Genomic DNA, 24583 nt, shown 5'->3' with positions numbered 1-24583 from the left:
GAAAGGAAAGGAATAAGAAGATGACTGTTGGATATGGAGCCAGTCAAAACTCCAGAGACTGACCATCACAGAAGTAAACCCTACGTCAAGACCACCGGTGCCAACATTGAGAGTGTGAGGCGTCAGACCTTGTCGTCATCAGGAGCTATACTGCTTGGGTATTAGCTTTTATATTTTCTGACTACTCAGAGAGTGTTAGAAGACTCTAGTGAGTGTACAAGTATGTTCTATGCCAACAAATGTTTTAGCTACACACATGTATTGACGAACAACATTAATAAAGTGACATGTGAGTTATGAGAGAATTGATTCTTGTCCTCTCCAATAACCAGAGCTGGCGAACACTGGGCTCCATCAACCAGCACAGGGCTCATACACACCATCCACCACCTCAGATACACACAGCTCAGTGAGACCAATAAGGGAAGGTGTTAGCTTATGGCCTAATGAATCACACATCACAAATGATCAAGGGGATTATTGGTCAGAGGGACAGTAGTGAAAGGGCCCCATGAGAGGGTCCAGGCCTTTCCAGGCTCTGCTCAGTCAGTGTAGATGCAGAGACTCATTTCAAGTTCTGACAACTTTTCTGGCTGCACTGTACACCACCAGAGAGAGAGAGTGAAAAAGTTCATCCTTGAAATAATTGACATGATGTCTCAGGCTTTACTGATGGGTGGAGAGTTAATCTGCATGGAACATCTTAGACAATAGATAACTGAGGGTACAAATACAGAAATTGCTGGAAAAGCTCAGTGGGTCTCTGAAGAGAAATCGAGTTGGCCAGGGAATAAGGTGGTGGGTTAAAGTGGCATGTAACTGGAAGCTCAAGGTCACTTTTGCAGGGAGAATGTAGATGTTCTGCAAAGCTTTCGCCCAGTCTACACTTTGGTCTCCTCCATATTGAGGGAACAGTTTTGTGAGCAGTGAATGCAATAGCCTAGATTGTGAGATGTGCAAGTGCTCTTTTACCTGGAAGGTATGTTTGGGCCTGGAAGATTCTTTCTCATTTCGACATAACTGGTTTGCCAATTTTTCTGAAACTGTATCCCTTGGTTTGAGACTCCTCTATCCACATGGGAAACATCCTTCCTACATTTAATGAATCGGATTCTTAAAAGGTCTGTGTTTGATTGAGGTCACTACTCATTCTCCTCAAAGAAGAAAAACAGAGAGGAATTCCAGAGAATAAAGACCCTTTAATCTTTGATTGTCGGACACTCATGGAAATTAGTTTGGTGAACCTGTTTTGCACTCCCTTTACAGCAAGTATATCTTTAGGTAGGTAAGGAGGTGAAAACTATGCGCAATCCTCAAGGTATAGTTTCACCAAGATTCTATACCATTACAGTAAGACCCCTTTCCTCCTTTACTAAAATCCTCTTGTAATAAAAGTCTCTTAATTGCTTGCAGTCTCTACATGTTACATTTCAGTGTCTGATGAACAAAGGAAACCAATTCTTTGAAGTTCAACACTTCCCAATTTTTTACCATTAAAGGAATACTCTATTTCTATTTTTCCAATGAAAGTACATAACATCACACTTCTCCACACCTTATTCTATCTGACAATTCTTTGCCCACTCAAAAAGCCTCTCCAAAACCAAAAAGCATCTTTGCACTTTCCTCATAACTCACACTTACATTCAAATAAAAGCATTAACTGTGGACCAGTATTGACATGTTTGCCAGTATTGACATTTTTGAAACAGCGTTTCTAATTTGTATTAGTCCATAGATTCTTAACTTTTTCTGGGATATTTTTAATTTCTTCTATGGTGATAGATAGAAAGTATTGGTTTAGCTTTGCTGCTGTATCCTTGCCCTCTTTTTAAATTTCTCCTGGCTTTTCTTGTAATGGGCACCCTTTTGATATTGCTTTTAAAAAAAATTTACATACCTAGAGAAGCTTTACAGTCCAACTTTATGTATCTCACTAATGCACTGTCATGTTCTATTCTCCCATTCTTAATATTTTCCTCGTTCATCATTTGCTGAATTCCAAAATGTCTCCAATTCTTAGGCTTCCAATTCTTTTGGATACTTTATAGAGTTCTTCCTTTGATTAAATACAATTAATCATGGTTAACCATTTTCCTTACTAGATATAGGTCAAAAGTATACATATTTGGTCTAAACTGTATTGTAGCTTGCTAAATGTCAGCTATTGTTTAATATGATGCAATTACACTTTTAATGCACTGTTCTGACTGCGGCTGGAAGAGTGAACTTTTGCTATAGATCCCCACTATTTGGGTCATAATGCAAAATGAAAATACTTACTCAGTAACTAAGATGGCAATTCAAAAACTTCTTCATACCGATTAGATCAATCAACCAGGTTTCTTGTGGTTTTCCATGAGAAACTTCTGAAGCTTCCAATACAGTTTTGTGTTTTCAAAAGTTACTCATCGATAAACCCCAATCTGGCTGTAATCTTCCCCGGTGGCAGGCAGGCAGCTCCTACTATGTCAAGGCACTCACTGTCTCTAAATAGGTGCCAAGTCTACCTTATGATTAATCAGACCATTTAATTTTAAAACTTACATTGCAATGTTGACATAACACAAGCAGAGGGAGAGGAGCAGAATTTGTCCAGGTATTGGGTTCCCGAACCTAATTGAAAATCTGGCCCACGAAAGAGATTATTCAACCAACATTGATTCCAGAGTTAAACAGAAAACCTCAGTGAATTTTATCAGACAGATTTTTAAAATATTTTTCAATGGGATGTGGACATTGCCAGCTAAACCAGTGTTTATTGCCCATTCCCCAATTGCCGGAAGGCCTGTTAAAAGTCAACCACATTGCTGTAGTTCTGGAATTACAGGTAGGCCACCAGGTAAAGATGGCAGATTTCCATCCCTAAAGGGCGTTTGTGAACCAGGGTTATTTTGTAAATGACAGTCAATGATGGTTAGTTACAGTTAGGCTAGAGTTTTATTCCAGATTTTAATTGAAGTCACACCCTCAAAATATCACCTTGGAGGTCTCAATGACTAGCCCTCTGACATTACTACAGCTAGGCCACCTTCTCCCCAATGTTTATATTACCCAAGGGACTCATTCTCACCAAAGGTCCTTCTGAGCAGAAGTATTTCAGTTAAGAGTGTATTAGATCAAAATGCATGCCAAAATAATACTGCATGAGCTTGGAAGGTGCAGAATCAATAATCATAGAAAAGCCAAAAGAACTGCAGATAATGTAAATTAGAAACAAAAATTGAAATTGCTGGAAAAGCTCAGCAAGTCTGGTAGCATATGTGAAGAGAAATCAAAGTTAACATTTTGGATCGAGTGACCCTTCCTCTGAACTGATGGTAGCTCAGAAAATATCAGTTTATTTGCAGAAGGTATGGTGGAGGGAGCGAGTAAGGAGAAAATGATAGTTGGGGATAGACCCTAAAGATAGAAGAATAGTTGAACAGACAAGGAAATGGATAATGATCTGGCTGGAAGGGAGAATAGCTGTTAATGGAGACTGTTAATGGCTACCAATGGGTTGTGTGTAACAACAGACTTCATGACAGTCAGGCAGCATCGGAAGAGCAAGATAATCGACGTTTCAGGCATAAGCTCTTCAGCAGGAATGAGGCTTGTGGGTAGGGGCTGAGAGAAAAATGGGAGAGTGGTGGGGTTAGTGGGAGGTAGCTGGGAGAGCGATTAGGTGGATGAAGGTGAGGGAGAAGGTGATAGGTCAGAGGGGGCAGTGATGGATGGGTCCAGAGGGTGGTGCCCGAGTTGGTTGGCTTGGGACTGGGATAATGTGGAGGAAGGGGAATTGAGGAAGCTGTTGAAATCCACATTTATCCCGTGTGGTTACAGGATCCCAAGGCAGAATATGAGATGTTCCTCCTCCAGTTGTCAGTGATAAGCTTTTGGCGGTGGAGGAGGCCCAGGGCCTGCATGTCCTTGACGGAGTGGGAAGGGGAATTGAAGTGTTCAGCCACAGTGCAGTGGGGTTGGTGGGTATCCCAGAAATGTTCTCTGAAACAATCCGCAAGAAGGCACCCTGTCTCCCTGATGTAGACTAGACCACATTAGGTACAACAGATGACATTGGGAGAGGTGCAGGTGAATTTCTGATGGATGTGGAAGGATCCCTTGAGGCCTCGGAGGTGAGGAGAGTGGTGTGGGCGCAAGTTTTGCACTTCCTGCGGTGGCATGGAAAGTTGCCAGGAGTGCAGTGTGAGCTGGTGGGGATATGAACCTGAAGAGGCAGTCACAGAGGGAATTATATTTTCAGAATGCTGATAGGGGTGGGGAGGGAAATATATCTCTGGTGGGGTCCGTTTGGAGGTGAGGGATGTGGCGGAGGATGATGCATTGTATGCGGAGGTAGGTGAGGACCGGGGGGTTCTGTCCTTGTTGTGTTGTGAAGGGTGGGGTTCATGGGTGGTGGTGCATGAAGTGGAGGAGATGCGCTGGAGGGCATCATCAACCACGTGGGAAGGGAAGTTGCAATCATGGAAGAAGGAGGCTATCTGGGAATTTGAGGTGGAATTAGTCATCCTGGGAACAGATGCAGCGGAGGTGGAGGAATTGGGAGTAAGGAATGATGTTTTTACAGGAGGTAGGGTGAAAGGAGGTGTAATTTAGGTAGCTGTGTAAGTCGGTGGGCTTGTAGTATATGTGGTTAGTTGGTCGCCAGAAACGGTGATGGAGAAGTCCAGGAAGGGGAGGGAGATTGCCAAGATGGTCCAGGTGAATTTTAGGTCGGGTGAAAGGTGTTGGTAAAGTTGATGAACTGTTCAACCTCCTCAAGGGAGTATGAAGCAGTGCAGATAGTCATTGATGTACCGGAGGAACAGGTGGGATTGATGCAGTGTAACTGTGGAGAATGGACTGTTCTACATATCTGACAAACAGGGAGGCATAGCTGGGTCCCATGAGGATGCCCATGGATACCCATTTGGTTTGGAGAAATTGTTGAGGGTGAGGACCAGTTCAGCCAGGCAGATGAGGATGTCAGTGGAAGGGTACGGGTTGGGACAGCATGAGAGTAAGAAACAGGGGTCTTGGAGACCTTTGTCGTGGTGGATCGATGTGTACACGGACTGGATGTCTATGGTGAAGATGAGGCGTTGGGGGCCAGGGGAACGAAAATCTTGAAGGAGGTGTGTCACGAATGTAGGTGGGGAGTTCCTGAACTAAGGGGTCAGGACGGTGTCAAGGCAGGAAGAAATGAGTTCAGTGGGACAGGTGCAGGCTGAGACAATGGTCGACAGGGGCAGTCAGGTTTGTGAATCTTTGGAAGGAGGTGGCTGAGTGGTTAGCACTGCTGCCTTACCGTGCCAGGGAGTTGGGTTTGATTCCAGCCTGGTGTGACTATGTGGAGTTTGCACGTTCTCTCCCTGTGTCTGCGCTGGATTCCTCTGGATGCTGCAGTTTCCTCCCACAGTCCAAAGATGTGTAGGTTAAGTGGCTTGGCCATGCTAAATTACACATAGGATCCAGGGATGTGCAGGCAAGGTGGGTTAGCCATGAAGAATGCAGGGTTACAGGCATAGGGTGGGGGCGTGGGTCTGGGCGAATCGCTCTTCAGAGGGTTGGTGCAGACTTGATGGGCAGGATTTCTTAAGATGGTCGAGGGCCCATTTGCTTTTCTTCATATTAGGACAGTGGACTCAGTTTGTCATCCATCATGGCCCCGTTCTGATAACAGAGGCCTGTCCATCTCAGCAAAGATCAGAAACCAGAGCCGCTCCTTGAGTAAGTACCAATTTTGTGGGGCTTGTGGACAAATTTTATACGTAATCAGATTGGTGACAGGGTCGAGAGTGTGGTGGTAGAAAAGCACAGCAGGTGAGGCAGCATCCAAGGAGCAGGAGAATCGACATTTCAGGCAGAAGCCCTTCATCAGGAAGCCCTTCATGGATGCTGCCTGGTCTGCTGTGCATTTCCAAAACCACAATCTCGACTCTGATCTGCAGTCCTCACTTTCTCCAGATTGGTGACAGGGAAATCTCTGCTCATCTTATTTGAAATCCAGAGTGATCCCTTCTCTGGTTTAACCTGTTCATTAGTGCCACCCTGTACAAGATGGACTTTGGCAATTAACAAACTGCCCTGAAGACAGGACAAAGTGGCTGATGGTGTCTCTCTGCTTCCTTGTTCACAGGGCTGAACAGATCCATCAAGGACATTGAGATGATGATTGGGGAAAAGAATTGGCTCTTCTGGCTGTGGTGGAGAGCAAGCTGGTTTCTTATCTCATCGAGTTTGCTGTAATAAGGAGATGTTACATCTTTTAGTGTTTCAAACAGAAAATGAAGTGCAGATAATCATTCTGTTTTTGATATGATTTTAGACCTTCATTTTACACAGATGATTTGTCCCACCAACATATGGACCTGTTGAATACCCTGTCTGGACAGTAGCACTGGGTTGGTGTATGACCATCTTCTGTATTATGTGGGTCCCCATTGTGGCTGTAGTGAGAGTTGTCCAAGCTGAAGGCTCCACCTTGTGCCAGGTAAGGAAATACCAGAAGTAAAACAAAAAAACTGCTGATACTGGAAATTTGAAACAAAAGCAGAAATGGCTGAAGAGACTCAGCAGGTCTGACAGCTTTTGTAGATAGAAAGTGCAGTTACCATTTCAAGTCCAGTTCTGAAGATGAGACACTGGAGTTGGGCATAAATAGCATCGTGTGGATGGAGATAGGTTGAAGTAACATCAGTGGCATTAAGTACATTTTTGGAAAGACTTCACCCCTACTCTCTCACACATACATGTCACGTGCCAACACACAGACACATGTGCATTTAACATGTATGTATGTACATGCAAATGTACATGTACATTGAGATATACAAAATTACAGTAGTAAATGAGACATATATATGTAATTCCTGCAATTAATCATAATATGATTGTCAACCAACATAAAAATTACTCTCTTGAATTGGAATTAGCTTTTTTTTTCAGGAAATTTCTCAGCAGTCCTTCAAATCGATTCTATCCACACGACCTGTTATGAATGTCTCTGGCATTGTTCAAAAATAATTATATCAGTTTTCTCACAAAATAATTACAGATTCTATATTTAGTTTCAAGCTCTCATCCCTCTTATTGCTACCAGTATGTTCCTCTCAATTTTTCATCAAACTAACAGTCAGAAATTTCCTGAGTGAGATCATTCCTTCTTATGAAATTTTGGGACTGCCCAATCCTCCCTCCACAACTTATCTTTTTTATATCAGTTCCAACTGCAGGATGACCAGATTTGGATCTGGATTTTCTGTCGTTGGAAGTTCAATGATGGATAGAAATCAGGCAGAAATGATTAAACCTTTTCATTTTTGCTGCTTGCACATCAGCTCCTGATTGGGGTCCGTACCTGGAAGAGCACAGTGGGGAACAACATAGAAGCAAGCTTGATTCTAGGGAAGCCCCAAATTGTCTCCAACGTCAGGCAACTCCTGAGATCTTCGAGGAGAAAGTGAGGACTGCAGATGCTGCACTCCTAAAGAAGGGCTCATGCCCGAAACGCGATTCTCCTGCTCTTTGGATGCTGCTTGACATGCTGCACTTTTCCAGCAACACATTTTCAACTCCTGAGATCTGACAACTTCTAATATAATTGTGGTTCCAGTAAGTCAGCTGTGATAATCCAGATATGCTGTATGTCAGTTACTTCCTTGTAACCTGGCATTTCTTTGCCATATGTTTTATTTAAATTTCTTTTCAAACCACTTGGATGCTGTTAAACTATTCTTCTTTTCTTCAGGGTTATTCTTGGATTCTCTTGTTAACTTGTCCCAATGTCGTCTTCATAATTACTGTGCTCCTTTCAGTTCTTGTTTGCATTGGTCGATTGCTTTCGAGTTTATTTCACAGCTTTAACTAAATTCTTGGCGGAAACTTTGTAGACGTGGGAATTTATTTAAATTAATTGGAATAGCATGACAACTCTTTGCAAGGCTGTCTTTGTTTAATAAACCACACTGGATTGAAGTATAAATTTAAAAAGTAACAAGATGATACAGTCATAAAGTCACAGAGATGTACAGCATGGAAACAGACTCTTCAGTCCAACCTGTCCATACCAAACAGATATCCCAACCCAATCTAGTCCCACCTGCTAGCACCTGGCCCATATTCTTCCAAACCCTTCTTATTCATATGCCCACCCAGATGTCTTTTAAATGTTGCAATTGTACTAATTGTACCACGGTGGCACAGTTGTTAGCACTGCTGCCTCACAGCGCCTGAGACCCGGGTTCAATTCCCGACTCAGGAGACTGACTCCCCGTGTCTGCATGGGTTTCCTCCGGGTGCTCCGGTTTCCTCCCACAGTCCAAAGATGTGCGGGTCAGGTGAATTGGCCATGCTAAGTTGCCCGTAGTGTTAGGTAAGGGGTAAATGTAGGGGTATGGGTGGGTTGCGCTTTGGCGGGTCGGTGTGAACTTGTTGGGCCGAAGGGCCTGTTTCCATACTGTAAGTAATCTAATCTAATCTAACCTCCATGACCTCCTCTGGCAGCTCATTCCACACACATACCACCATCTGCGTGAAAAGATTGCCGGTTGGTCCCTTTTATATCTTTTCCCCTCTCATTTTAAACCTCTAGTTCTGGACTTCCCCACCCCAGGGAAAAGTCCTTGTCTATTTATTCTATCCATGCCCTGCATGAATTTATAAACATGATGTTGAACATATTAAATTTTCAGATTGTAAGTTTGCTCGCTGAGCTAGAAGGTTTGTTTTCAGACGTTTTGTCACCATGCGAGGTAACCTATGATGATGTTACCGAGCATGGTGAAGTGCTGGTGTTCTGTCCCGCTTTCTATTTGTGTGTCTTGATCTGTTGTGGTGGGTGATATCATTTCCGGTTCTTTTTCTGAGAGGTTAGTAAGTGGGGTCCAAACCATTGTGTTTATTGATGGAGTTCTGGTTTGAATGCCAGGCCTCAAGGAATTCCCATGTATGTCTTTGTTTAACCTGTCCTAGAATGGATGTGTTGTGGCAGTCAAAGTGGTGTCCTTCATCATCTGTGTGTAAGGCCAGCTGCTGCTTATGTATCCTGGTGGCTAATTTCCTGCCTGTCTATCCGATGTAGTGTTTGTTACAGTCCTTGCAGGGTATTTTGTATATGACATTCATTTTTCTGGCTGTTGGTACATGTCCTTTAGGTTCATCAATAGCTGTTTCAGTGTTTTGGTAGTTTTGTGGGCCATCATGATGCCAAGGGGTCTGGCTGTCATCTCCGAGATGTCTTTGATATATGGCCGTGTGGCTAGAGTCTTTGATTGTGTCGTGTCTTCTTGTTTGGGTTTGTTGTTTGAGAACTAGCAGACTGTGCTTATCGTGTACCCATCGTTCTTGAATAGGTTGTTTGGATGTTTTTGCTTCTGCTGCCTGTAGTTCTGGGGTACTGCAGGGTGTTGTGGCTCATTTAAATAATGTCCTGATGCAGCTCCCTTTGTGGATGTTGGGATGATTGCTCCTTTGGTTGAGTATCTGGTCTGTGTGTGTTGATTTCCTGTAGATGCTGATCTGCAGTTCTCCATTGACTGTTCATTCCACTTTGACATCGAGGAAGGGGAGTCTGTTGTTGTTCTCTTCTTCTTTCTCTTCTCTTCTCCTGTACTCAATGACAGGAGCAATCATCCCAACGCCTACAAAGGGAGCTGCATCAGGACAATATGTAAATGAGCTACAATGCACTGTAGCACCCTGGAACGACAAGCAGCAGAAGAAAAACACCCATTTAACCTATTTAAGAACAATGCTTCCCCAATAAGCACAGTCTATTGATTCTCAAACAAGCCCAAACATGAAGACACAATTTGCCCAGAGATTCTAGCCACACGACCATACATCAAAGACATCTCGGAGATGACAACCAGACTACTTCGACCCTTGGCATCATGATAGCCCATAAACTTACCAACACACAAGGTGTGGATAATGGCTTCTCAATTATTTTTGAAGAAACTGTGTAATATGAAAATATAATATGTGAAGATCACTGTGATCGTAGAAAGTACCACGGTACTACATCCTGGATGATGAAATACAAACCTCAACAAGCAGCCCTTCCAACTAACTTTATCAATCAATCCAACCAATATTTCCTGCAGAAGTCAACTTATCATACCTGTGTAGTCTCCTCGTGTCTGACTTCCACGTTTTGCCTGACCTAATATAACATGGATTCACTGCCACTGTGACACTTCTAAATCTTGATAATTTGTTGAAACCCAAATTGTTGGACTGCCATGAGTCACTACAAACCCCTTTTAGCACCAGTACCTGCAGCCATGATAGCTGCAATCTGCGCTTGAATTCATGTGAGCTTCTGATACTGTATTCAATGTTATGCTCACCCCCTGAAAAGGATCCGCAGACTAGCTACCCCAGATCATTAGGATCATTAGTGAGGAGGGTGCCTCTTTTTCTTTATTTGCCTTACCCCCACGCACCCCCCCCACCTCCTGCCCATCAAATGTTTGCAACGAAATTAATTTAAAACTGATGCTTTGTGAATACATTTCTTCCATACTTAAATAAACTTATGTTTTAAAAAGTGCCAATTTTTTAACCAAGCTTTCTTGAGCTATCAAGAATGAGTTCATCAATTACCATATATGAGGAGAATTAGTATCAAAGCATAGACCATATGGATTAGAAATAAGAGGTTAGTCCAAGAAGCTAAAAGTTCAAAAAACAGATTTGCAAATCAGTCACTGGATTGTTCACAAATTGTACATTGTGGTCATTGTAGTGGGGTTTACTAGCAACATTGACATTGAGAGTTGAACAGTCAATTTCAGCATGCTTAATTCACAAGTTGGATGAGGTTTTGTTGTTCTGATTCCTTTTAATTGTGACTGAACTCCAGGGTTTAAGATGAGAGAGCTCTTCTGTCGTCCTATTCCTTTTACCTTGTTAGCTTCTACCCCTCAGACTGAGAAAATCCTTTTTCTGGATTAGTGGTGCTGGAAGAGCACAGCAGTTCACACAGCATCCAAAGTGCAGCGAAATCGACGTTTCGGGCAAAAGCCCTTCATCAGGAATAAAGGCAGTGAGCGTAGAGAGATTATCTTTCCACGCCTTAGGCTCACTGCTTTTATTCCTGATGAAGGGCTTTTGCCCGAAACGTCGATTTCGCTGCACTTTGGATGCTGCCTGAACTGCTGTGCTCTTCCAGCACCACTAATCCAGAATCTGGTTTCCAGCATCTGCAGTCATTGTTTTTACCTGAGAGAATCCTTTATCTGCATAACAGAGGAAAGGGGTTACTTTAAACAACGTTAATTTTTAAACAACATTAATTCTCTTTACCAGGCTAATACTCGCAGGTACGTTAACTCATTGGCATACGTGAGGTCATTTAAAGAAGCTTCTGAAGGGGCTGCCTTCAACACAAAATGTGTCCGCAATTTGGGACATAATCTGCGGGACAAGGCATGCTGTTGAGCAGAGAGTCATCAGCCCCTCATTACTTTTGTAGTCACCAGAGATCACAGACCAGTCTGTTTGGACTTTCTTCTTCCGCTTTGAAGGATTGCTGTTTGTCGTTCCCTTCATATCATTTGGTTTGACATTCCATGGATTTCTATCTCCATGCAGCCACTTATTTTAAATTAACAGCTATCATTCCTCATTTAAAAACTGATTTTAGAGTTATAAATTTAAATGTCCACAGTACTTCATTGTTTTGACTTGTGGGTATTACGTCTTCTGGTTATACTGTACTGGAAGCTGAGATTTGCTGTTCAATTGTATACTGTGGAGTGCAAGTATTTTCATGGAGTTGGTCACTCTTTCCAGACTAAAAGGAATGGTTTCCAGCTCTGTGCAAAGTTCGGTGCCAAAACTCATACCAAGTTCGGCTCCTCCATCCTCGTTGACAATGCTCACAGATCATTTGGCAGAGCATCCAATGCATTATACATTCCTGTCTGTAGGCTCATCAGCCTTTTCTATAGGTCATCCTTCCAACTTCCGATGTTTCCTTCACTGCAGACCTCATACATGACCTCTGCAGTAACAACCTGACAGCAGTGTTACCCTCTCCTCTTGGCCTAACTGCAGGCCCCTCATGCCCAATGGATTACCACTTAGACATCCTGCTCCTAAACATGCATACTCTTTTCACTCTAGCATTGTATTCACTCTCGTTACTGGTCAGTAAATATTCCAATGCATTTTATGTTCCAGGCTGGCTGAGCATGTAGATATATATACAAAGGGATCTGGATGTCTGCATCACTAAGTCACAAATTACAAATTTGTGCAATTACAAGTGGTATGTTAACCTTTATCACAAAAGATTTGAGTACAGAAGTAATAAAGGCATCCTTCAATTGCTTAGAATATCAGTTAGACCACATCTAAAGTACCATGTGCAGATTTGGTCTCCTTACCTCAAGATGCATATTACATCATAGATTGAGTGCAATAAATGTTCACCAAATTTATGTTCTGTGGAAAGGCCACTTGACCCGAAACCTTAACTCTGTTTTCTATCCACAGATGCTGCTAGACCTGCTGAGCTTTTCCAGCAATTTCTGTTTTTGTTTCTGATTTACGGCATCCACAATTCTTTCGGTTTTCACCAGATTTTCTCCTGGGCTGGTCAGACTATCTAAAGAAGAGAGCTTGGGCACATTGTATTCTCTCGGTTTGGAAGAATAAGAGGTGACTGCTTTGAAACCTAAGCGATAGACAGAGCAGAATGAAAGAAGCTGTTGAACACAACTCCAAAATCAGGGAGCAAACCTGATAGCCTGAATGGATCACTCTGTGTTTCTATGAGATCCTAAGGTGATTTGTTAGATAGATTGGGTAATCAAAGGATATTTCCTCTATGGGAGAGAGTAGAACTAGGGGGCAGACTGTGATTGCTGGCAATTTGAAACAGAAACACAAAGAGCTGGAAAAAATCAATGAGTCTCACAGCATCTTTGAAGTGAAAGAACTGAAGAAGGGTCACTGGACTCAAAACTTTAATGCTGGCTTTCTCTCCACAGATGCTGCCAGACCTGCTGAACTTCTCCAGAATTTTCTGTTTTTGTTTTAGATTTCTTTTTAAGATGGAAATGAGGACGCTCTTCTTTCTCTCAGAGGGTCATTAGTATGTTGAATTATTTTGCTTACAAAGTAGTGGAGGCTGAGTCAATGAATTTGTTTTAGCCGAGTTAAGTAGATTTTTGATATACAAGGATAAGGTTTAAGAGGGCAAACAGTAAAGTGGCCGCAACTAAATCAAGTACAAATGATGAAGCAGGCTCCAAAGGCAAGATTCCTGTGTTCTTACGAGCATTGATGTGGACTACTGTCAGAAGGCCTACTGTTTGATTACTTAGAGAAGACCCAGTAGGAGTCATTAAATCCTGCTGAGAGCTTCATTTAAAAATCCTTTATGCTGATGCTGATTTTAAATGGACTTCATCCTCTTGCTTCTCTACAGTAGGTTCTTCATTACAGATCATCCTATTTTCCTGTACAACAATGAAGTTCTCACCTAGAGTGTGGCTGCGTAAGCTGCAATATGTGAAAGTTAGTCATTATCACGAAAGGGTCGGTAACAGGTAGAAGTTCCACCTTAACCCTCCTTCTGCTGCAATGTCATCTTAAAGGGAAAGAAAAGATTGTGGATCCAATATTACTGGAAGGACACTCTGATGTACTTCTTTCATATCATTCAATATCTACAAGAAAAATAATTGATGCTTGGAAGCAAAAACTGTAAATTGCCTTTTTGCGATAATCAGTTCTAAGCTGCTAATAGCTGTGCTGCAAGATATGTGTATGAGGTTGTAACACCAAGTGTGCAATGGTGAGGGCAATGCTATGAATGTGCAGTGTAAGTCACTATTGATTGAGATTATTGGCACTTAAATTAAGACAGTGGTGCATTGAATATATGTGAGCTAAAGGTTCTATTGTGAGGACACAACAGTTGAAGACACATTCACTGATTTTGGCTAGTACTGAGGTCATTGAACATCTGGTGGTATTGCATGTGATCTCCAGGGTTACACTGCTGATCCTGACAATGTTATATATTTGTCAGCTCCCTGTGTATCTTTGATGTCCTATTTGTCGCAGAACAATGCAGAGATGGTAATTGTTCTAAATTCACAATCCACCATACTTTAAAATATCTCAGAACTAACAGTATTTATATATAACGAGATGACCAAGCTTTTCTATGGAACATTTTCAGTTTTCTTTTGAGTTCCATGCACATACTTACGCACTCAAGGACAACTGCACAAATCAATGGATAAAATAATATAGTCAAACACAGGTGCATCAAACTATTGAACACTATAGACAGTGACAGCTAACTGTTCCCATTATGTTAGAAGTGTCTGTCTTAAGGAGCTTCTGTTTCCTAATGGACAAATGATCTCTCTTTCCCTGTCCATTAGCTTCCACTGCTATGTCACAGAACCTTGGAGAATGCTTTCTGTCATCCAGTGCCATTGTTTGTTTCCTTCTCAGAGTAAACTGTCTTCCAATTCTAATCAAAATGTGCTTTCCTTTTAAGAGGCACAGATTGACTTCAGGTACCACAAGTAATCTTGAAATTATATCATCCTCTCAAGATTTCGTACTCCAGACTGAGACATGCAGCCACTCAACAGTGTACTCAATTTTGACTAAATCCTTTAAATTAACCAAAAATACAACATTGGCATGCTGCCTGCATCAGAAGAAATGCATGTGAGACAATTATAAATTTCAGTTCCCGTATATTTTCAAGTCTTATCAAATTATATGTTTTAGTGATTAATCTATCCTGCACTTGATTCATCCTATAAAGTATTCATACTGTATACTCTATCCTCTCTTGAAGGAACATTGAGACACTATTCAGCCACAAAGAACATGTAGTATCTGAAATAAGTTCTAAACCGCAATATTTAAGTAGCTATTTATGATGTCCTATTTAAACATTTTTGATGAGGATGAATCATCTGATGAATATGGATTCAGATGATTGAAGATTTGTAGCGAAGAGTCCAGCTGAAAGATTGATTTAAAATGAAGAAGCACGTTAATATTTCTATGCCATTTTTTTCTCATCCTGTCATGACAATGTCGATCTAAACTGCACCCTGACAAAATGCAGCTTCATCATGTGTGACTCCAGGCAGTGAATGTTAGTGGACCATTTATCTTTTAGGGTATAACAGGTGAGCCTGGTCACACTCAATGTCAAGCCTCCCAGCAGGGACCTCCGGATAGATGGAACTTGGATTGATTTTCTACCTACCAGCACAGCTGAGCAGTTACACTTCCCATCTTTTCACTGGAAACCATTCCTAAATACAAATACGATGAATTTCTAAACCAACAGGAGTTCTGCCTATTTTCTGACACCAACTATTCAATGTATGTCACAACAGCAAACAGATGGTATAAGCAAAATCCATGGTTCACTGCCTCCGCTCACATGTGAAGAATAATCAGTTGGACAGTGTATGTATTTCAGCAAGTGTCAGCCTTGGTTCAGTAATAGCACCTGAGTTAAAAGATCGAAAGTTTAAGTCTTCTCCCAAACATGTGAATAGCCAATCTTAGGCAGTCAGCTGTGTCTCGGTTGTACTTCCTTGGCCTTTCAATTAGAAGACTGAAGGTTCATATTCCAATCTCGAGACTAACATCACTTTTTTACTGAAGGTATCCAGCTTGTTGGCAGTCTGCGTTTTCAAAAGTGACTGTAAAAGATCCCATTGTGTTGCAGTATTTAAAGGAGATCTAGCCAATATTTTATCCTCCCGTTAACAGATTATATGATATTGTTAGTTGTAGAGCATAGCTGTTTATCATTTGGCCTCTATGTTATCCATATTGCAACAATGACTACATTTCAAAAGTACTTAATTCCTTGTCAAGTATGATAATTGCAACTCATGTCCTTTTGACTAAACTTTCAGTGTGGTGCTGAGGGATTAATACAGTGCCTAATTGTTCATCACTGTCTTTAGGATTTGATAGTAAAGCAAGATACCTATCTTTACAGGTGAATGTAAAATAATCCGATTTTACGGGAGTTATCACAGTGTCTTGTTTGACATTTATTCTTCAAACAATACTAGAGCACATTATTTAATTTTCTAAGTTATTTGATGGCCTTTACTGTTTTCATTGTGCCGTGTTTGATGACAAAATAGCTATAATTATACTTACACCTTGACATTAACATTGCTACAAAAGTATCAACTATTTTCTTTAGAGATGCAGCCCAGATGAAGAATTAAAAGAGATAGCAAGGGAAAATGTAGAATAGTTACAGTTGTAAAATATGTTAGCCTTCCTGAGCTGTACAAAGTTAAAAAGCACACAACACCAGGTTATAGTCCAACAGGTTTAATTGGAAGCACAATAGCTTTTGGAGCAACGCTCCATCATCACGTGATGAATGAGCAGTGCTCCGAAAGCTATTGTGCTTCCAATTAAACCTGTTGGACTATAACCTGGTGTTGTGTGATTTTGAACTTTGTACACCCCAGTCCAACACCAGCATCTCCAAATCATTTCTGAGCTGTGACATCCTAGACACATTTTACTCAGATGGCTTTATTTCCTGGTATAAAATATGCTCTCTAAATGTGATGTTTAGCTCAGGTTTACTGCTGAATTGAAATCTTGAGTGAAAAGTTGGTGAAAGGACATGTCTACTGCAATTGAAATGATCTGGCCCCTTGTTTTGTTGATTGTCAGCTTAATCTTCATGCTGGAGGTGGTCTCTGGGCAATTTTTTCCCCGTTCTAATTAAGAGCTTACAATCTGGAATTTGGGTAGGTTTCATGCTTCTTCAAGAGTTAAATACCTCGAGGCTTTCTCAGTTGAAGAATGCCAGTGAACATGGATATTCATGAAATGAAGGCATTTCTGCAGCTTCCAGAAAAGCAAGTACTCACATCAACAATGTAATGTCAATGGATCTAAGCAAGATTGACATTCAGTAGATGAAATTCTTACCTGTTACAAATATGTCCTTTGATTAAAGAACCTTGGTGCATTATATCTATAACTCACTGGTCATGGGGGAGTTTTGTCATTTTGTCAAATTGTAGAGCCCTGCTATGTCTTTGTCATTTTCCAGTGGAGAGTTGGCTTGTTGGAGTAAATGATGCATCCATGACTTGTTTAATGCACACAGCTATTTGTTATTATCACAGGGGTAGCCTGGAATAGCCGCTATGTATCAGAAATTCAGGGTAGTTGTTTCCGTATGCAGTAGTTGGAAATGAGGCGTCCATTGAAATCTTCTTTAACATCCATGGTTTATTCTTTCCTTGCTATTTATATTCCGCACTTCAAGTTTTTAATTAATCATTTGGTAGTCATTTAGAATTTGAAATTGCAGAGAAAAAGACACACTTTTTTAAAGTTGTTCAGCTAGAGTCAAGGTATGTGCAAAGGGAGATTCACCTGGCATCTGTAGCTAAATGGCCTGTGCAATAGTGGCCAGTTGTCATTAACAAAGGCCTTCTGCTTGGCAATAACTATATGATTGACTAGGGTGGCATGGTGGCTCAATGGTTAGCATTGCTGCCTCAGAATGCCAGAGACCTGAGTTCAATTCCAACCTCAAGCAATTTGCACATTCTCCCCGTGTCTGCATGGGTTTCCTTCCACAATCCATAGATGTGCAGGTCAGGTGAATTGGCCATGTTAAATTGTTAGGTACATTTGTCAGGGGTAAATGTAGGAGAATGGGTCTGGACTCTTTGGGCTTGTTGGGCCAAAGGGCCTGCTTCTGTACTGTAGGGAATCTAATCTAGTGACTGCTAGGGAGCTTGACAGTGAATGCTATCTCAGTAAGTGGTAATATGTTAAGAAAGCTGAATATGAAAAGAATTATACTGACAAACAATTTAAGATTGGTAGTCAGGCACATAATGTGGTCCACTTGCATGCACTGGACGCTACATATCTTAATACACAATGTCCTTTTTTTGCAGAACGAAGCAATGTATACACACACTGCACCTGTTTCAATTCAATAAAATAGATGACATCTTTTTTCTGGTTAATTTCTCAAGGCAATTCCTTGATCAGTCGACCTGCCTGGTTTAAATTTTAACCGATGCTTGGTAGTTAACTATCAGACCTCATGAATTGGTTCATTCTCCATGGTAACACCTCCCCCAAACAAAGTCTTGCCAATCAACCAGCATGTCAACAACTCAGAAGCTTTTTTTCCCATTTAAGTGATAGATCCCATATAGAATGGGCCACATGTGCTATATGCCAAGACTGACACTGGTATAAGTGCATAAGTCTTTACACATCTTTCATGAGATCTCCTCAGGAAAGTAGCACAACATGATGCCGTCTATGCATGATACACTTTCTGAGCAATTATACAAGACATTCTGGCAACAGACTAATTCACTAAGCTTCCTTTTCTAAGTGAGTTTTGAGAAGATTTGTAGCTCAGGTTGGGGTTCTGGATCTAGGTTTGCCCACTGAGCTGGAAGGTTCATTTTCAGACATTTTGTCACCATACTAGGTAATATCTTCAGTGAGCCTCTGGACGAAGCATTGCTGATGCTTCCTGCTTTCTATTTATATGTTTGGTTTCTTTGGATTGTTGATATCATTTCCATTTCTTTTTCTCAGGGGTGGTAAATGGTGTCCAAGTCAATGTGTTTGTTGATAGAATTCCGGTTAGAATGCCATGCTTCCAGGAATTCTCATGTGTGTCTCTGTTTGGCTTGTCCTAGGATGAATGCGTTGTCCCTGTCAAAGTGGTGTCCTTCCTCATCTGTATTGAAGGATATTAGTGAGAGAGGGTAATGTTGTTTTGTGGCTAGTTGATGTTCGTGTATCCTGGTGACTAGTTTTCTGCCTGTTTGTCCAATGTAGTTTTTGTTACAGTGCTTGCATGGTATTTTGCAAATGGCATTAGTTTTTTTGTTGTCTGTATAGGGTCTTTCAAGTTCATTAGCTGTGGTTTTAGTGTGTTGGTGGGTGTGTGGGTTACTATGATGTCTATAAAGACAACAAGCAAAACTAATGTCATTTACAAAATACCATGCAAGAACTGTAACAAACACTACATTGGACAAACAGGCAGAAAACTAGCCACCAGGATAAATGAAAATCAACTAGCCACAAAATGACATGACACTTTCTCACTATTATCCTTATATGAGGAAGGACACCACTTCGACTGGGACAACACATCCCACCAAGGGAGGGAGTTCCTCGATATTCTCACAGAGCATGGGTTTGTGGAAAAACACTATGTTGTTGTATTTGGCCTTGGTCATACGTTTTCAAGAATAATAGTCAAGTCCTCCAAAGAAACAGATCCATGCTATCACCGCCCATGTCAGTATCTTTCATGCCCCCAAGAATCTATCCTAGGTGTCATCCTGTTTCACATTGATATGCTGCTTCTTAACCACATTATTATCAAAAAGATATATTGTCAACACTTAACTCTACCTAACCACAATCTCTCTTGACTGCTGCACTGTTGCTAATTAATGATCTGTCTGACTTTCAAGATTGGGAGAAAGTGAGGACTGCAGATGCTGGTGATCAGAGTCAAAGAGTCTAGAGCAGAAAAAGCACAGTCTGTCAGGCAGCATCCTAATGAAGGGCTTTTGCCTAAAATGTCATTTCCCCTGCTTCTCAGATACTGCCTGACTGTGTTTTTCCAGCCCCACACTTTTTGACTCTGATTTTCAAGAGCAGAAATTTTCGCCAGTTAAATATTGAGAAAACTGATGTGCCCTTCCAAACTCTGTTCACTAGCTATGGTTCATCTCTCTCCCTCTTTCTCTCTAGCAACTATTTGAGACCAAAACAGATTGTTTGCAACTTTGACCTCATATTTGACCCCAAGAAGAGCTTTCAACCACATACTCATGCATTGCTCAGACCATCTTTTTCCAAAGATCCAATTTTATCCGGTATAGTTAATCTGCTGCTGAAAAAGGCAGAGTTTTGAGAGTACTCAGCGGCCCCAGAGTTCTTTGCAAGTGGTAAGGCAAAATGAACAAAAGAAGCAATCAAAACTAAAACTGGATATATAGATTGTACAAACACTGCATTAATGACAATGCTTGTAAGAAAGCTATAGTGCACATTAAATGCCAACATGGTGACAAAGTTACAAATAGCTACCTCCTCACCATGTGCAATTCACAAAAAGAGAAGCTAAGAATAATTGACAGTGCTAATGTATAGTCCTGCATGATATGAATTGGGGGTCAGTTTAGCTCAGTTGGCTGGATGGTTGGCTTGCGATGCAAGGTGATGCCAACAGCAGGAGTTTGTTTCCTGCAATATACAAGTAATCTGTGATCACTGGTAACACATTTTAAAGCTGAAAATGTGTTGCTGGAAAAGCGCAGCAGGTCAGGCAGCATCCAAGGAACAGGAGATTCGACGTTTCGGGCATAAGCCCTTCTTCAGGATATGTGTAAGTTTATTTCAAAGGTGTGGCCATTGTCATTTCCAGCTGTAATTTCACTAACTTTATGTAGAAGTCTGTGAATAAGACTTAGTATGAATTCATACTAATCAATATCGTAAGCTTAAAGGATTATTCCTTGTCCCTTATAATGATCTTATTGATTTGCTTTATATCTCTCTCTGAGGGTTGGTTTGCTTACTGGGCTGGATGACTAGTATCTGGGGTAGAATAAAATGAACAATGGACATTCAAATCCTGCACATAAAGGATTGAATTTTTGCTTTGCTATGCTTAATGCAGACAAGTATCCTTCAAATTGTATAACCACATGGAACTCTGCAACAGACAGACATGTCTGTGGTCCCCATAGATTATGCCTAAAATCACAGTTCTTTTTAATAATAATAAATACATGTTAATTTAGAGTCATAAAATCATTTAGCATGGAAACAGACCTTTTGGTACAAATCATTCATGCCGACCAAGTTTCTCAAACTAAACTAGTGCCACTTGCCTGTGTTTGGCCCCTATCCCTCAATCATGTGTATGTCCAATGTTGTTTAAATTTTGTAACTGTGCCTGTATCTACCACTTCCTCTGGCAGTACATTCTACATATGACCCTCAATTCCCTTTTAAATCTTTCTCCTCTCACCTTTTGAATTCCCCCACTCTTGTTAGATTATAAAGACCAAGTTGCGTTTTAAATCACCCGTGGTGAAATTTCTTGCTACTGTAATAGCATGAGCTAATCACGTCACTTCTGCAGGCGATCATCATACGTGTTTCCTGTAAATATCAATGTCAATGTGGTCTGTAAATATCCCGACAGAAATCCTCAAATAGCAGAAACAATGTTGTCAGTCATTTTCTGGAATGAATATGGCTTTTTAACCACATGTTGAGACTCTCCTCTTCCCAAACCCATGGAAATTGACCATTAATGATTAGTGAGGAAATGACTGTGAGTAGGACACTGGAGGGTTCCCAGGCTGAAGATGAGGCGCTCTTCCTCCAACCGTCGTGTTGTTATGTACTGGCGATGGAGGAGTCCAAGGATCTGCATGTCTTCGGTGGAGTGGGTATGAGAGTTAAAGTGTTGAGCCACTGGGTGGTTGGGTTGGTTGGTCCGGGTGTCCCAGAGGTGTTCCCTGAAGCGTTCTGCAAGCAGGCGGCCTGTCTCCCCAATATCGAGGAGGCCACATCGGGTGCTGCGGATGCAATAGATGATGTGTGTGGAGGTGCAGGTGAATTTGTGGCGGATATAGAAGGATCCCGTGGGGCCTTGGAGAGAAGTAAGGGAGGAGGTGTGGGCGCAAGTTTTACATTTCCTGCAATTGCAGGGGAAGGTGCCGGGAGTGGAGGTTGGGTTGGTGGGGGGTGTGGACCTGACGAGGGAGTCACGAAGGGAGTGGTCTTTGCGGAACGCTGATAGGGGAGGGGAGGGAAATATATCCCTGGTGGTGGGGTCCGTTTGGAGTTGGCGGAAATGACGGCGGATGATACGCTGTATACGGAGGTTGGTGGGGTGGTAGGTGAGAACCAGTGGGGTTTTGTCTTGGTGGCGGTTGGAGGGGCGGGGCTCAAGGGCGGAGGAGCGGGAAGTGGAGGAGATGCGGTGGAGTGCATCGTCGATCACGTCTGAGGGGAATCTGCGGTCCTTGAAGAAGGAGGCCATCTGGGCTGTACGGTATTGGAACTGGTCCTCCTGGGAGCAGATGCGGCGGAGACGAAGAAATTGGGAATATGGGATGGAGTTTTTACAGGGGGCAGGGTGGGAGGAGGTTTAGTCCAAGTAGCTGTGGGAGTCAGTCGGTTTATAGTAGATGTCTGTGTTGAGTTGGTCGCCCGAGATAGAAATGGAAAGGTCTAGGAAGGGGAGGGAGGAGTCTGAGACAGTCCAGGTGAATTTGAGGTCGGGATGGAAGGTGTTAACCTACTGTTAGTTCTTGGATTATGCCACTCTCCAGTGATAGGTCACTGAAAAAACGCAACTTCCAGCTTAGGAGCAAAGATCAGTTTATGTGAATTATAGCTGAAAGAGAAAATAAAATGTTTGAAAGTATGACTTTCTCTGTACATACAAGGTTGTTTGAGTTTTGAACCATTAAAAGAAAAAACAAGGAAAATTTTCTGATTTAAAGCTGTCTTGGGCATCCATTATCACAAAGGTGATTCCTTAAACCAACACTCCCAATCCAGGGACTGATAATTGTGGGGAAACTGTCGACCCAGAATTGCAAGCGACAATTTTCAATACCTTAGTTTTAATGATGGGCAAATTGTTAGCCTCAGTATAACATAATTGTGTTCAAGAGCTCTTTCGGTGCTGTGCATCAAGAAATAGTCCCAGACCATGTGTATAATTACAAAGAAACTTAGAATTTTTATAGCCTTGTATGTGACAAATAATGGCTTCTATCTTGATATAATCAGCATTGGCATGTCAAAAGAATTGGTGAGGTGATAATTTAAGTTTTTCTGTTGTTATAAACCACTGAGAGAATTAATGATCTTTCGCAGCATTGCCCATTTAAGCTCTGTATCCTAAAATCCTAGCCTCTTTCGATTCAGATAGAAATTACACAAATATATCAACTAACTAAGAATGCCTTTCTTGTAAACCCAGCAAGTGATAGATACTGCAACCTGCCTCCCGCCATCCTGAGGAAATCCAATGATCACTATTTAACACTGTAATGTGGAAATAGAATTCTTTAATACCATATATTTTCTATTGCAACAAACAATGTCAAATTCAAAGAGTGAAACGTTCTACAGCTTAAAGTATCTAATGCTAATATCAAACAACAGAACGTGAGATAGATGCTAAAGGAAAATTCTTATATTTCTATTACTTTTCACTGCCTACTTTATCTACAGTCTCAAGGCAGCACCTTCTTACCTCAGCATGCACACGCACACGCATATACACACACACACACACACACACACACACACATGCACTTATGCACAGACACACGTGGGCAGACATAATATTTTCATTTCGAGAGCTCTCTGGAGGAGATTGCTTATTTGGTATCAACTCATATCAAATTATATGGAATTTTGTAGCATTGCCTGGTCCTCTGGAAACACGATGGGAAGCCCCTGAAACCTTCAGATTCCCAACAGTCAATGGAATGAATTCAGACCTCAGTTTCAGTTTGAAAGGGCAGCATTAAAATGCTGTCTATATGATGCATATAGAAGTCTGAAGAATCAGCAGAGTACTACATTACCATAGAAAGAGGACATGTCTTGCATCAGTTCTGATTGTTGTAGTGGTTCTGTTCGCCGAGCTGGAAGTTTTTGTTGCAAACATTTCGTCCCCTGGCTAGGAGACATCATCAGTGCTCTGGAGCCTCCTGCGAAGCGCTTCTTTGATGTTTCTTCCGGCATTTATAGTGGTCTGTCCTTGCCGCTTCTGGGTGTCAGTTTCAGCTGTCCGATGTGTTTGTTGATGGAGTTTGTGGATGAATGCCATGCCTCTAGGAATTCCCTGGCTGTTCTCTGTCTGGCTTGCCCTATGATAGTCGTGTTTTCCCAGTCGAATTCATGTTGCTTGTTGTCTGAGTGTGTGGCTACTAGGGATAATTATACAAGGTATTCGCCAAAAACGGATACCCGCGCAACTTTATCAACAGATGCCTAAGAGATAGACCATGGAACGAGGACATGCCACAACCAAAAGGACTAACCACACTACCATACATCAGGAGCGTTTCAGAACTGACAGCCAGACTACTGCGACCCCTAGGACTCATAACGGCACACAAACCAACAGCCACGCTCAGACAACAACTTACTAGAGCAAAGGAGCCAATACCCAACATGAGCAAAACTAATGTAGTTTAAAAATACCATGCAAGGACTGCACAAAACACTATATAGGACAAACAGGAAGACAGCTAACAATCCGCATACATGAACACCAACTAGCCACGAAACGACACGACCAACTATCCCTAGTAGCCACACACTCAGACAACAAGCAACATGAATTCGACTGGGAAAACACTACTATCATAGGGCAAGCCAGACAGAGAACAGCCAGGGAATTCCTAGAGGCATGGCATTCATCCACAAACTCCATCAACAAACACATCGACCTGGACCCAATATACCAACCACTACAGCGGACAGCTGACACTGACACCCGGAAGCGGCAAGGACAGAC

General features: G+C 41.7%; 1 protein-coding gene across 1 annotated transcript in view; it reads right to left on the bottom strand.

Moving 5' to 3' along the window:
* Positions 1-24583, bottom strand: part of LOC132820004 (FERM and PDZ domain-containing protein 1-like) — a 139368-nt gene that overhangs the window by 10942 nt on the left and 103843 nt on the right. Inside the window, exon 16 of the mRNA XM_060831933.1 lies at positions 12543-12667. Within this exon, the coding sequence (XP_060687916.1) occupies positions 12543-12667 (125 nt within the window). The remainder of the gene's footprint in view (positions 1-12542; positions 12668-24583) is intronic.

This window comes from Hemiscyllium ocellatum, chromosome 11 (genome assembly GCF_020745735.1).
Source record: "Hemiscyllium ocellatum isolate sHemOce1 chromosome 11, sHemOce1.pat.X.cur, whole genome shotgun sequence".
Lineage (NCBI taxonomy): Eukaryota > Metazoa > Chordata > Chondrichthyes > Orectolobiformes > Hemiscylliidae > Hemiscyllium > Hemiscyllium ocellatum.
This window is presented reverse-complemented; position numbering and strand designations above follow the sequence as displayed.